Source organism: Schistocerca cancellata, chromosome 6 (genome assembly GCF_023864275.1).
Source record: "Schistocerca cancellata isolate TAMUIC-IGC-003103 chromosome 6, iqSchCanc2.1, whole genome shotgun sequence".
Taxonomy (NCBI): domain Eukaryota; kingdom Metazoa; phylum Arthropoda; class Insecta; order Orthoptera; family Acrididae; genus Schistocerca; species Schistocerca cancellata.
This window is the reverse complement of record NC_064631.1, coordinates 486,840,126-486,856,241: the sequence shown is the minus strand read 5'-3', so window position 1 is coordinate 486,856,241 and position 16,116 is coordinate 486,840,126. Positions and strand designations below refer to the sequence as shown.

General features: G+C 38.9%; 1 protein-coding gene across 1 annotated transcript in view; it reads right to left on the bottom strand.

Annotated features, from left to right (window-relative positions):
• The window catches only part of LOC126088399 (dynein intermediate chain 2, ciliary), a 259,102-nt gene that overhangs the window by 166,505 nt on the left and 76,481 nt on the right, over positions 1–16,116 (bottom strand). Inside the window, exons 3-4 of the mRNA XM_049906538.1 lie at positions 14,642–14,849; positions 3,752–3,999 (exon numbers count right to left, since the gene is read on the bottom strand). Coding sequence (XP_049762495.1) covers positions 3,752–3,999; positions 14,642–14,849 — 456 coding nt within the window. The remainder of the gene's footprint in view (positions 1–3,751; positions 4,000–14,641; positions 14,850–16,116) is intronic.

Sequence of the window (16,116 nt, the reverse complement as noted above, 5' to 3'; positions counted from 1 at the left end):
TTAAATCTTGGATGGCAGGCACAGATGTGAATGGGTTACTATGTGACTGTTGCAAATTGTGGTGATCTTTCCTCATGGTGGTCAGATATAGTTGACTAGAACATTGACGATGAGTATGCTTGTCTTCAGATTCCCGTGCTATCCATCACTGGACAATTTCACCTTCAAAATGCCCATGAGTTTGGAAACCACAAAATTTTACCCACTGATGAAATGGAGACCCACAATGAGGTCTTGTCAAATTGTATCAGATGCTGATAATCTTGTATCATCTGATTATGCTTCATCTCCATGCCTTCACAGTGATCATCCAACATATGATGCTGTTCACAACCCCTCACATAATCTACCAGGCGTGGCAACAACACTAATGCACTCTGGTGGTTGTTCTTCCTGTTACCCAGAGTAGCAAATCTTATCATTTACATATGCATCAATGGTGCGTATGTGTACAAAGTTATGAGACTTCCTGTCAGATTAAAACAGCGTGAAGGACTGAGACTTGAACTTAGGACCTTTGCTTTCCGCAGGCAAGTACTCTACCAACTGAGCTACCCAAGCAGGACTAATGACCCATCCTCACATATTTAATTCCCCCAGTACCTCATCTCCACCTTTCAGTACTGCCAGGAAGTTTAATACCAGCACACTCTCTGCTGCAGAGTGAAAATTTCATTCTGGAATCATCCTCCAGGCTGTGGCTAAGCCATGTCTCCACAATATCCTTTCTTCCAGGGGTGCTAGTTCAGCAATGTCTGCAAGAGAGCTTCTGTGAAGTTGGAAGCTGGGAGATGAGGTACTGACAGAATTAAACCTGTGAGGACAGGTTGTGAGATGCACTCGGGTAGCTCAGACGGTGGAGCACTTGCCCACGAAAGGCAAAGATCCTGAGTTTGAGTGTTGGTCCAGCACACAGTTTTAATCTGTCAGAAAGTTTCATACCAGCACACACTCTGCTGCAGAGTGAAAATTTCATTGTGTACAAAGTTACATTGACCTTGTCTTCTGGACACTTCACTTTCTTGTCAAGCAGTGTATAAGGATATGACCAACTACATGTCTCATCCTTGCCAAACTAAACCTGTAAGTATGTACTTGCATATAATTATGATTTACACATTTACACTTTTTGCTATTAAATTATATCACAATGTCTCCTAATAACAGTGATGCATGGACAAATAAAACTACTGCTACTATTTACCACTACCAGCTTAAATAATATGCTGCAAGATGTTATGGAGACATTCTGTATACAAAGGATAGGTAAGCAATGGTAGCCACTGGTATGCTTGAGGTGCAGTGGGGGAGGAGGGGTGAGGGGAAGGGTATCTATTACAGACAGCTTCATAAGGCTGTAAACAGAGCCAGTGTTCTCTTCAGTTTCATCCACAGGAGCACCTATTTTTTCCCCAGTATATAACCACTCTTTCCTCAAATTTACTCATTTGCATAATTCATATCATAGAGACTGCTTGAATGATTGTATTGTGTATTGTCATCAGGTAAAAAGTATTGCCTGCCAAGGACACAAATAGAATTATCTGTGTGAGGAGACAAAGTGTTTGTCTACCACACACTGTAGTCTATTTTTCTCTACATACAACATTTTCAGTAATCTTCCAGAAAACAGAAGGTGGATAGTGACAAACCACATATTTTCAAGGCCAATTTGAAAGCTTTTCTCTTGATAACCTATCTTACATCTCAGTTAAATTGTGATTCTTGTTATTGTAACTTACAAATATGAACAGAGTTTTGAAAGTAGTCTTATCACTATGCTTTTATTACCCATTGCAGAGCAGATGAATGCACTGTTCATAAGATGTGTGAAAAACATGGTACACATCAAGTGCTGTCAATTTCCTTTTTCACACTGTATCGCAGTGAACACCCTGAAATAATAGAATTGCTTTCTCTTCAACTTCCTTATTATAACTGATGGTATTACTGACATACATATTTGTATGTGAAAAGTTGCCAAATTTGTTCCTGTTCTCCCTCCACCAAAGCTACAATGTAATTTACAAGCTATCATATAAGAGTTCTTGCTTGTACAGTTTGAATACCTCTACTGTTATAATGTTTGTTGTCCTTCAAAATCATACTCTTGCACTTTGCATACTATTATCTGTTATCTAGTGCAGTTCCTACTATAGTGTATGGCAATGTTTGAAAGTTGAACTATAATGTCAAGGATGTTATTTATGGGTCTATGCTCTGTCCACTGTAAATTCTCAGATTTCCAAACTAAGTTATTCTTAATTAGCACCATACCCTAACATTACATAGAAGAGGATCATGACCTTATCCTGCTTTCAAAGCATCTGAACTTCATGCTTAATGTAACTGAAGAAGGTGTTACATATCAACAGACGTACAAAATTTATAACATATTTTACCTGAAGGTGCTGTTTTAAGTAATAATGCTGTTGTAATACTTAAATATACATTTACAAATACACTGAAGTGCCAAAGAATCTGGTATAGGAATGGATATTCAAATACAGAGACATGTAAACAGGCAGAATATGGCACTGCAGTCAGCAATGCCTATATAAGACAACAAGAGTCTGGCGCAGTTGTTAGATCATTTACTGCTGCCACAATGACAGGTTATCAAAATTTAAGTGAGTTTGAACGTGGCATTATAGTCAGAGCATGAGCGATGGGACACAGCATCTCCAAGGTAGCGATGAAGTGGAGACTTTCCTCTATGACCGTTTCATGGGTGTGCCATGAATATCAGGAATCCAGTAAAATATCAAATCTCCAACATCACTGCGGCTGGAAAAAAGATCCTACAAGAATGGGACCAGCAATGACTGAAAAGAATCATTCAACGTGCCAGAAGTGCAACCATTCTGCAAATTGCTCCAGATTTCAATGCTCAGCTATCAACAAGTGTCAGCGTGCGAAACATTCAATGAAACATCATCAATATGGGCTTTTGGAGCTGAAGGCCCACTTGTGTATCCTTGATGACTGCATGAGACAGAAGCTTTATGCCTTGCTTGGGCCCGTCAACACCGACATTCGACTGTTGATGCCTGGTCGGATGAGTCTCATTTCAGATTGTATCGAGCAGATGGGCAAGTATGGGTATGGAGACAACCTCATGAATCCATGGACCCTGCATGTCAGCAGTGGACTGTTCAAGCTGGTGAAGGCTCTTAATGGTGTGGGGTGTGTGCATTTGGAGCGCTATCGGACCCCTGATATGTCTAGATACAACTCTGACAGGTGACACCTTCGTAAGCATCCTGTCTGATCACCTGCATCCATTCAATCCATTCACAACCATCGTGCATACCAACGGACTTGGGCAATTCCAGCAGGACAATGAGACACCCCACACATCCAGAATTGCTACAAAGTGGCTCCAGGAACACTATTCTGAGTTTGAACACTTCCGCTGCCCACCAAACCCATAAGACATGATCATTATTGAGAATATTTGGGAAGCCTTGCAACATGCTGTTCAGAAGAGTTCTCCACCTCCCTCGTACTCTTGTGGGTTTATGGACAGCCCTGCAGGATTCATGGTGTCAGTTCCCTTCAGCACTACTTCAGACATTAGTTGAGTCCATGCCACGTCGTGCTGCAACACACGGTGGCTCTACATGATATTAGGCAGGTGTACCAGTTTCTTTGGCTCTTCAATGTAATACAGACTGTTTCCTGTTAACAGCATACAATTCCACTGCTTACTAATGGGCAGTTAGTTCATTGCTGGAACAAAAATCCTTACCCGAAATGGATTATTGAAAGTTAGTGAAGCACGTTCACAGAAATTAAACTGATTAGTGATCTTCTTGGGTTTCATTGGCACAGGAGCTTCAACTACACTGTCCTTCCTGTCATCTCCTTCACCTTCTCCTTCAGGTTCTGCTTCTCCTCCTTCTTGTTCACCTTCCTGCCCCACTTCCTCACCTTCAGGCCCTTTCTCACCACTTCCCCCAGCTTCTTTTTCCCTTGTTCGTGCACTTGCTCCATCATCTAAAACCGAAGCATTCATAAAATTTAACGTTTTTTATTTTGTCTTGCAACTTGAGAAAGAATTACAACATATTTATTCATTTTCCAAACAGGGAAGATTATAAGAATATCTAAAAGGGAACAAATGGGAGTGAACATTATTCCCTTCTGAAGTGATTGTAAAACAAAGTCTACTGTAGTTTCTTATCATTCTTATGAAAACAATCTGAAACATTTTTCTTATGGTAGGTAAAGAGGGTGCATGTGTGAAATGAATTTAGTTGCTATTAGATGTAATAAATGGACTGTATCAATTATAATAAATCTAGTCATCAAAAACACATTGATTCATTCATTTAACAAAAAAAGTTTTTAACAACACATGTTCTTTTCACCATCAGTTATTTGCGTTTACAGAAAGTATCCCAAGAGTTGCTTGAGTTGATGAGTGTAAGACTCCAATGCATTCCTAGTTACCTCACGTAGGAAATTACAGAGGAAGCTCCTTTACTTGCCTGGAGATGTTGCTACTTACTGTCGATACATCAGTTTAAGTACAAGACTTTTTTTTGTATATGATGCGCTTGGAAGCCAGTGGAAATGTTTCAGTTTGAGATACTGTTTGGTAGAATTTAGAAGCTCTATGTAGACTACAGATAATCTTTTAATGTACGGTAATTTCTAATGAAACAGCACAACCTAAATGCTGGAAGTTGCTCACAATATCTCTCTATTCATTTCCTACAATTGCTTAGTGATAAATATTGCTGACCACTCATGAAACAGTGTCCTATAATTTTCTTATGAATCATTTTCTGTTACCTTAGCATTAATATGTAAAATAATGAGCCTCCTATGTTATACATTACAGAAGTGTCTGAGGAGTGATACCCTGTCCAATAGTGATAATAATAATAATAATAATAACAGTGTCATACATTATCAGTGCACTATTTGTGGAACATCCAGCAAAGCAGTAGCTGGCTAGCAGCAGGCAAGAGAAGAATACACAACAAATTACAATGAGTGTCCAAAATTCATGAGAATGCAATTGATGTGAGGAGTCAGTCATCCACTACTAATGCAGTGCATTTGTCTCCTTACGGTTCTAGTAAAAATGGACTCCTGATGCCCCACAATCAAGTCAACGATGGGCTGGCTAACAGTAAACTGTCAATGAACTCTACCAGATATTATGTGACATCCACCAAACACTTGTGGTTGTCCTGTGCGATGATTTATGCTTGTGGAAACATTGTCTCTGGGATACTGAAAATTCATTCCCATGTGCTACTGACCTCAGAAACCAGAATTCTTGTGTAAACTCTGATAGGTTGTGACCCATGCACCATTATCATCCCACATTCAAAGTCAGTTATCTCTTGATGTGTTACAGCATGCAATAGAAAACTATTCATAATCAGACAGTTCAGAGGTCAAACACATGGTCTGATTCGACATGTATGCTTTGACCCATGATATCCTTTGTGATGTTATGAGTTTACATTGCAAAGGATGTAAATGGCATGTTTGAAATGTTAAGTGTGGTGGTCGAAGTAACTGGTGTAAACTATTATGTTTGTAAACAATGCCGTTTGTTCCAAATATTTTATGATGTATGAAAGTGGTTAGAGTGGAACCTCAGTGCTTAAACTGCTGTTAGAGAAACTAGTGGTGATTATATTTATATTCTTGTTTCTCACAAATATTTAACTGTTTCTTTCCACATCTGGCATGATTTCTAAGGGCAATGTGCAACTTAATTTTTGCAAGTGAAACAATTAGTGAGTATAATTGTATTGTTGTTTCTTACAATTATTTGCCTGTTTTTGTAATTTGGAATGTTTGTCGGGGATGAGTTTAGGCAGTAACCTAAGTGTGTAGTTCAAATGGTTGCTAGTGAAGTGAGTCATGACCTTGTTTATAATCTTGGTTCTCACAAATATTGGGCAGATTTTTTTTCCCCCAAATGTGACACTGTAGAGATACAGGGCATTTCAAGTGGACTATTTTTATAGGGGTCATGCTGTCATGGGTGGCTCATTCTTGTGGTGGCTGTACGTGTTTGTGATGTACTTTGCAATAATGGTTTAGCTGAAAGAGATCAAATCTTTGGTATTTATTGGTTATTTATTTGTCTTTAATTTTTGAGCTGTTAGTTTTAGTTCATAGTTTGTTGATTTTTTAGACTTCATGTTTGTGTTTCTTGTTTGCCTTGCAGTTATGCTTGAATATTTTGTTGTTTGTAATACAGTTTGTTTGTGTGTGTGTGTGTGTGTGTGTGTGTGTGTGTGTGTGTGTGTGCTTGTGTGTGTGTGTATGTGTGTGTGTGTGTGTGTGTGTGTGTGTGTGATATGTGGCCAGCCTTGACTGATTTGGAATTCTATGATCTATAAGTACATTGTTATGAGCTTTTTCATTCATCGTAAGATTGTATTTTGTTTTTGGTAGGAAAATATCTTTGAAATGAGGGTTTTCCAATTTGTGTTGGTTAGTTTCATTTGGGGTGAAGAGGGAGGGTGGCTCTATAGATATGTGTGTTTTACCTTTATATGTGCAGTTAAACTTGTGGTACTGGTTTTTATGGTTGTGTACGGGGTTTTTGAGCTATATAGGTAAAGTGAAATATTATAGTCCAATTGAGTCAGTTTGGATTTTTTTGTTGTTGTTTTGTTTGTCCTGGGGAAGGTCCTGAGTGTTATTTTCCGATTATGTAGTTGTTTTGTAGCGAGTGTCTGGTATCACTGTCTTCCTTTGAGCTATACAGGTCAAGCGAAATATTCAGTTCCAATTTTCTCTTTTCTGTATCTTTTCATTTGTTTTATTCTGAAAGGAATTGGTGTGTATCATGATTTTCCAATTTTTTGGTTGCTTTGGAACAATCTTAAGTTCGGTCTTTTTTTTTATGTTTGGTTTCAGTCGTAATAGTCTACATTGTGGTCACCATGTTAAAGGGTGGAATTGGCCTCTTATTAAATGTATCTGTGATTGTCTTTGTAACACTTGTAAAGCTGTTTACTCAAAATATGACATCAAGGGGCAAAGCAGATGGCTGGAATCAGACCGTGCTCTAACCCCTGGTCCAGATATTGTTTCTACACTTGTGCCATATGCCACATGTAGCTGCAGCACTGTACCTGACACACCTTTAGATGTGGCAACCTTGCCATGACTTTTGGCCATTCAGTTTATAAGTACAAGGTAAATGGATTTTTCAGTCTATTATACTTCTCCTCAATGGAATAAAATACATCATCAGCCACAAAAGTCGATCCCACCACAACTTCTATATTTACAGCAGTTACATACTCCTCTGTGCAAAAATTGCAAACAGACAGTATTCAGTGATGCAGGCTGACTCTCTGTTGTTCACTGCTCATACTGCATTGATCATGTCTGTCTCTCTACTTAAGTACTCTTATTGTAGTGCTGTTGTTAGACCTAATACTTGCAACTCACTGCCTCCTACATCACCCATTCCATACATATTGCTTGAGACTGTGCTGGCATCAGAACAGAATCAGTGGCTTCATGGAGTGTGTATGACATAAAAAGTGAGGTGCATCCTATTATATCAAACGAGAAATTGCAAACATAGTATTCTGCTATGAATTAACTGATGTGTTAATTGATAGGTTCAAATCGAGTATACTGAATGATACCTTTACTGTCACATTCCACCTGTAAATAATAATAATAATAATAATAATAATAATAACAATTAGTGTTGTTCTGGAAACCTGCAGGCACAAGATCATTCTCAACAATGAAAAGGGACTGAAGAAGACCTTGCACTGTGCACATACTGTCTGTGGAGGAGACAACATTGCAATAAGTTAAGGATGATCCTAAAACAAGTGGTGTAAAACATCCTTAAATTGCAGTATGTTTAAGATAGGAAAAATAAAGAACTGATATATAAAATAAACTGTGGAAGGTGGCCATCCAAAGAAGTATATTACATCTAATGTGTTTCTTGATGGATTTCTGTCAGTTTTTAAGAGATGGTTTCCCAAGAAAAAATGTAGTACAGCACTAATAAGACATCAGGAAAGCTGCAGACTGCAGTATATAAATACCATGTGCAAGGATAAAGGAAATTAAATGAAATGGTTAGGGCAAACAAGGAAGTGGAACTGATGCCATATTACAAGAAATACTGTGCTATCTTAAGGAAAGTGAACTGCATTAACCACTCAGACAATAACATTAAATCCATACAGGGAGTAAAACAAGAAAGCATGCAATAGCAGTTAGGTAGCTAACACATTTAACAATCATTTCCTGGAAGTAGCTCAGAGACTTAATGTGGACTGTTCAAGGGATAAAGCAATAAAATACATAAAAGAAGGAATGCCATATACAAAGCCAAATCACAATTACTCCATTCACAGCCAAAGATACATACATGAGGGTTGTTATACAAGTTAAGGATGTTTTGATCTGATGAGTCATGCATTTCTCTACCCAACCTCCGCTGCCTTGTCATAGACCTTCCTCGAACATTGAGCAAGAATGATTGTTTACTGTTTGTGCAGTTTTGAAATGTGTCACAAAATTAATAATCCTGCCAATGTTCATAGTGTAAAACTCTTTCTGAGTGCTAAACTAGTCTGACATATGAAGTTTCAGTTCGAAGATATTGCATTATGTTCAATGGGAGATGAATTAATATTCATGATGAAGTATGATCAGGCTAACATTCATTTTTGACTGTCAAAATCAAATCAACAATTGGGGGAAAAATAAACACAGCAGACATTTCACTACTGAAGTACTGAACTTTTGCCTAGGACATTCTACACACTAACATTATGACCACAAGAGAGACCATAAATGCAATGGTCTTCACCAACTACACAGAACCATAAAATGCAGTTGGATTGTTGTCCATTGGCATTGTGCTGCATGATTACACTCACCCATATTCTGCTGCATTGAAGAAGAATTTCCTTTGTCAGTTTCAGTGGTATGTTTTTAACATCCACATTATAGCCTGGACTTATCCCTGAATGATTACCATCTTTACCACAAATGGAAAGATTTTTTGATAATAAACTCTGTAGAGATGACAACAAACAGAAAGAGGACATTAAGTGTCTGGTTCAGCAACTTGACTACAATTGAATATGAAGAAGGCACAGAAAACCTTGTGGAGTGCTGCAACAAAAATTTGCAAAGATATCAAAATATGTTGCTCTTAAATTTGAACAGTGACTGTGAGAAGTTAGATAAGACATCAGAATTTGTTGTTGTAGAGACACCACCCTACATCACTATGGGAATTGAATAGCTGGCACAATTTTAATGTCGGCTGCTGTGTTGCCAATACCCAGAGGGTGCTTGTAATTGGGAGTAACCTCTGATGAGACCATTCCAAAATCAGAAATATAAGTTGGCCCACTGTGGAGTGCACAGAAAGTGTGCTATCATATGGCTATGGACTGGACTTTGCTTTGGAATATGGGCTTAAGATAGCTTATATTGTTTCCAAGGAGTATTCTATATATATCTGTTCATTGTGAATAACCAAGGAGAGCCCCCATCGATAGTGTGTGTACATCACTTTTTACAGAAGTTGTAAAATAAGTTTCCTTTCAGTACCACAGCTATCTCAAAGTATGATAGTTAGTCTCAGGATTAACTGAAGCATTCACTACTGCTTCCTCAACTCACAACCAAACTGCGGCCTTTCAACAAAACTAACCAAACTGCCATAGACCTCAGGATCTACTAGAGATCATTCAGTCAACATACTCTATGTATCAAAAACTAATACAGACACAAAAAAATATTGTCAATGCTCTGTTTTTCTGCTTGGTTATATATGACATCAAATGCCAGACAATTCTGTTACAGGACAAAGTTGACATTTGGCATGGGTAAGTTCTTTTGACCCTAGTCTCTAGTGGGATTACAGAAGGGGGTCAGTCAGTTGCAATGGGCACACAGGCTTAGACCAATGAGGGTACTTGTTGCCCACTGTATACTTTGGTGTACAGAAGGTGTTCATGCCTCTTGGCACAATAATTACAGTTAATAGCAAGGTGTGTGGCTTGAGAATGGACATGTCAGACTGAAACCAGTAACCACTATAGCTGAATTTTATATCAATGCAACTGAGACAGGCAAAATAAAAAAGTTATCCAATTTGCTCACGCTGTTTTTCAATTTACAAAACGATCATATCAAATTTAAAAGACAAATTACATTAAATGTTAGTTTCTTTATTTGCTAAAAAAAATATTGTGCAATTTACAGTATTCTCCTACAGGAAGTTAAATATTACAGTACTAGGGACCTTGTTGGTAACTGCCTTCAATTCTATCTAACTAAAAGGATGAATCATGTCACATTAAGAAACCCAAGGAGTGTACACAAGGAAACGGCACCTTCAGAGTGGGAAATACTCATTCTATGTTTATGACAGGAATCAATACTGGATCTGTTCTAATTGTTGTGATATATATGATGTGCCACTTCATAGATAAGGAAAAAAATAGCTCCCTTTGCTCTTGATTCAATTATAATCAAGCCTTACAGAGTCAATTCAAATCATCAAAACATTAAATGAATTTTTCTTGAAAATTATCAATTATTAGTTTTATTTTAGGCTTTACCAGTGTATGATGATACTGAAGTGTTCTCAGGTACTCACAAAGATAATGTCACCTAAACGACTCACTATTTCGGCAAGCTGATTTGTTACTGTCTTGAGGGGCTCATGATGACTGACCAGATTGTCTTCCATTGGGTACCACTTTATACAGGATGATTCAGGAGGAATGCTACATAACTTGTGAGTGATTCCACATGTGAAAATAAAGCAAAAAAGTCCTATGAAGATGTGTCTGATCTATTATCATTATGGAACTGGAGCAAGCTGAAGACTACACACATCCACAAATGATCATGAAGACAGGTGTGTGTATTACTTACCCAAATGCTGTGTAGGCGCTGTGGTGGACAGAATAATAGTGGGGCAGATGATTGATCCATCCTACAAGAGATGTGGGGATTCTCCAACAGATGGCAGGACTGTGACATTGCACCAAGGCAATAGCTGCAAGCATACCCAGTGCGCAACTACGGTGTGGATGAGTGAGCAGTCGTGAGGCCATGTAAGTGTCATGCTTGAGTGTTGTTTAATTGAGTGTGTTGGGTTTCTGTCTTGTTTAATTGAGCAAGTTCATAGTGTCCTTGAATACCAATATGCAACATATGTTCACCCATGCAGAATATGCAAACAAGTTGTTTGTGTACAGGTACTGTAATGGAGTCCCTGTGCAGCTGTGACAGAATAGCAGAGTCATTTCCCTGAATAATAAACCTCCTGTGTCAGGGTACTTCCCAAGGTTTTTCAAACATTACGTGAATCCAGAACACTACCCTGTGTACATATAACATCAGAACATGAGGCCATCCAGTCAGTTGAGGAAAGGGAAGATATTATTGCAATGGTACAATGGAGTCCCACCACCAGTACATGGTGCATTAGTCATCAGTTCGATACTTCACAAACGTGAATGTGACGAATGTGACATTCTGAGGGCTTGTACCCATTCCACGTGCAGGCCATGCAGCATCTGTATGCAGGTGATTTAGTAAGCAGACAACGATTTTGTAACTGGTTGGCTGTACACAGAGACATCATGTAGTTCAGTACACTTTATTTTACAGATGAAGCTGAATTTACATGCAATGGTATTATGAACATCCAAAATTCTTAGGCATGGGCGATGGAGAACCTACATGATACTATGGAAACAAGATTCCAAGTTAGGTTGTCAGTGAACGTCTGGTGTGCTATGATTGACGACCTGATTATAGGGCCTGCGTTCCTCCCAAATTGTATGACAGTTGCAGAATATTCACATTTTCTGATAGAAAACATACCTGCACTTTTGGAAGAAGTGTCATTAGAGCTACGATGGCAAATGCACTTGAAACATGATAGATCACCAATTCACTGTACCAGACAAGTATTCCAGTATCTGAACAACATGTTTCCTCAATGGTGGATTGGCCATGATGGACCCATTGACTGGCCTGAAAGGTGGATAAACATGAAGAACTTGTCACTCACAGCACTCACACATTAAAGCCCACTGAGATGATTTTTGATGTACAATACAGCACACCCTTCAACGTGTTGACAACTGCATTGAGATGGATGGCGGATTTTTTGAACACCTCTTGCAGAATGGATAGGTCTCTGTCCCACTATTATTCTGTCCAACACAGCGTCTACACAGCATTTCAGTAAGTAATATTCACACTTGTCTTCATAATCACTCATGGATGTGTGTAGTCTTCAACCTACTCCAGTTCCATAATGGCTGAAAACTGGACACATGTTCACAGAACTTTTTTGGTTTATTTTCACATGTGGAATCACCTCACAAATTATGTGGCATTTCTCCTAAATCACCCTGTACGTCCCATCCCTCTTGCTGTTAATCTTGGGCAAGTGTGTATGGCTATACAAGTGAGGTAGAGGGCAAAGTGCACCACTGGGAGTCAAGTTGTTATCCTCAGTCACTGTAACGCAACCACCAAGCCCTTGATGCTGGCAGGTTCGATGACACACATCTACATGGTGTGCTCTCAGTTCATAGTTGGCATGGCACAAGAAGATCTTTCCAATCTTTCAACAGAGTGTTGTCATGTTTTGAGCATGTTAAGGGTGGGACCCAACTCTTACCTAGATAGAAACTGCTATTTTTATTTATCAGTTCATCTTGTAGATGGAGTTCTACAGATTATTTTCAGTGCAACCTCAAAATTTTTCAGCATGTTTTAACAACCTGGTACTGTTGTAATTCATACTGTATCCTTTGGAGGCAGAATCCTCTGTGACAGTTGAGGTTGTTGATTATTCTTTATCTGTGTGACACATGCTTCATGCATCTTTCTTGTGCCATCTGGATTGAGGGACCAATGTACATTTTCCTGCACTGGCACCAGATGTGGTAGACTCCTGGTTTCTAGAGAACTAGTTTGTTATTAACAGACCTCCAACCATCTGCCATCTTTGGTGGCAGGCAGAACATGCACTAGAACATTCTTCCAATTTTCACCGATGTGTTATCAATGTACAGGACAGAAAATATAGCAACAGGTTTCTCTTTTCCCTCTGCAAGTTGCCAACTAGACTTCTTCCATTTAATAGTATGCTGGTTGTAACTGTTCTCCATGAAAACTGCCTGCAGTGTTGCAAATATGTTGCTGTACTCTCTTCGTCAGAGATTAGCAAGCTCTGAGCTCTACGACAAAGCATGAACTAGGATGCCACAAAACTGTTAAAATAGGCCAACATATTTTGTGATTGTGTTTTACAAAGAATATGAAGACATAATGAACTGATAAATAAAGACAGCAGTTTCCCAGTAAGTAAGGCTTCATTCCTATCCTTGAGTATTAACAAAGCATAACAGTCTGTCAGAGATGCAACTGGGAACTGCGGGCCTTAGATCGACAGCAGGAGAGAGGGAAGGATGTGACATGGCAATTTAGGAAATGACATTATCAAATTATCAATACGAGGACAGACAATTAATGTGATTCACTAGACATGTATAGCACACATACATTGTATAGGGTGGGCAAAATCAAAGTAGCCTGGAAAACAGAGTTCCAGGGTACAAAGAATCACAGCGGAGGAAAGGAAATACAGTACTAAGTTGACTACAGCAGATGTTGAAAATGACCACCACTCATCTGTTGGCACTTTTGGGCTCTGACCGACAAGTTGCTGAAGGTGAATCAACACTGGACTGCCAGAATTGCTGCCATCTCATACGAGATGTTCTGCTGCAGTTCTTGAGGGCTATGAGGATTGTTGCGAAACACCTTAGACACACTCACACTAGAAATAATTCATGAGAGAAAATAAATAAATGAAATAAATATTCCAATTTCTTTTAAAATACACTAAAAGTGAGAGGAACTGATGTTTTCCTTTACAAAATTATGTCTTAAAAATTACGTCTTAAAATGTATTTCCTTGTGATCTATGATTTTCAATATCAATGACACAAGTTTACAGAATCTTGATGGTTAGTGTCACATGCCAAGAGATGTCCATTACATTTTTGTCTTCCTGCTTTTAAAATTGTAATATGTGTACAAGTTATTAATAACACCCTCTTTACTTGAATACTAGATTTTTACCTGCAGCTTCACCCGTGTAACTGTATGTCGCATGCATTGCACACCACTTCTCTTCCTCCCCTCTCTCTCTGTCCATCTCCTCCTCCACCATCTCTCTGTCCATCAAGTCAACTCTCCTCTCCTCTCTGTCCAATGCCTCTTGCCCCCTCTGTGTCCATCTCCTCCTCCTTCTCTGTACATATCTCCCTCCTCCCTTCTCTCTCACTCTTTTTGTCTTTCTCCTATGTCAGCCCATTTTCAGCACCATCCCATCCTAATGGGAACTGATTCTTACCACCACAGCACTTCTTTGCAAACAATAGGCCATATGTATACCAAGTTTGGTTGCAATTGGTCCATGGGGTTAGGAAATGTGAAAACTACATTCATTCATTCGTAAATACATACACATGTTTTTATAATATATATAGATATGATCACTTTTTTTTTCAACTAACATATGAGCCTCGAAGTAAAGTTCTATTAGAGATATTAAACACAGATACTGCACCGATTGTTCCTCCTTCTGCAAGTATCTGATAACGAGCATCCTCGGAGTCCTTGGCCAGACACGTTCCTTCAATACTGAGGAGAAATATTGTAGGCTCTGGTGGAGGAACAGGAACAAAGGAGCGTTCTTTAAAGCTGAATTGTACTACATTATCAGGAACTTTACTGGTTACTGCGGTCAGAACACGTGTAATATCTTCCTTCTGTTCCTGTAGACAAACATATAAAAACCTAAAATTGATATCTACAGTCACGCATGCATTGCATAGTAATGCCCATTCAAAATATGTAAGATAATACACAGGAGGATATAGCGCACAGCCGTAGAGAAAAGTGAGAATCTAGTAATTTCAGCCCATTAGACTGTTGCATTATACATATTATTTTCATTCATAGAGGGAAACATTCCACGTGGGAAAAAATATATCTAAAAACAAAGATGATGTGACTTACCAAACGAAAGCGCTGGCACGTCGATAGACACACAAACAAACACAAACATACACACAAAATTCTAGCTTTCGCAACCAACGGTTGCCTCGTCAGGAAAGAGGGAAGGAGAGGGAAAGACGAAAGGATTTGGGTTTTAAGGGAGAGGGCAAGGAGTCATTCCAATCCCGGGAGTGGAAAGACTTACCTTAGGGGGAAAAAAGGACGGGTATACACTCGCACACACACACATATCCATCCACACATATACAGACACAAGCAGACATATACAGAGGCAAAGAGTCAAAGATATCATTTCTCTGGTGTAGGCCGGGGGATGTTAAGAGGCTGGCCAAGCACTTCTTCTCAGTAACTACTCCCCCACCCCCACATCCACCTTATACAATGCACTTAGCTTTAGCTTTTTGCTCTTACTAACTCTCTCACTATGTTTTGTTAATAATCTCTGTCTTGATCACTACCCTATCTTCCACCTCTTAAGCTCTATGATCGTCAAAGGACATACAGTGCAGTCCCCAACAATCAGTCTTTATTTCTAACCCCATTCAGTAAGTCTCCCCTGGCCCAGGGTTCTGGGCAACTTTTCCATACTCTCCCCATTTTCTAAACTTCATCAGTCATGTTTCTTCATCCCTCTTCCTTCCCCTTTACCCCTTCTGCCAGAAGAAGGAGCTACTGCTTCTGAAAGCTTGCACATTTCCTTAATCTTTATATGTGTGTGTTCTCCTGCCATCACGTGGTGAGTACATTTTTTATCTACATTTTCAAAATTGATTATTTCATTGATGTAACAACAGCTGTGAATTTTGAAATACGTATCAAAAATCTGGAGCAGCCAGTACCCAACATATACTTTATTGACATAACGCTTGCAATAATCGTCTACAACACTGCATATCCATTATTGTGGTGCATGGAACATATCAATCTATTGTGAGTAATATGTCATTCAAGCCATTGCTGTTGTGCTGTCTACATGTTTTCTAGAGGAAGAAAAATTCTTAGTCTTGGGAAGACTCAAACATG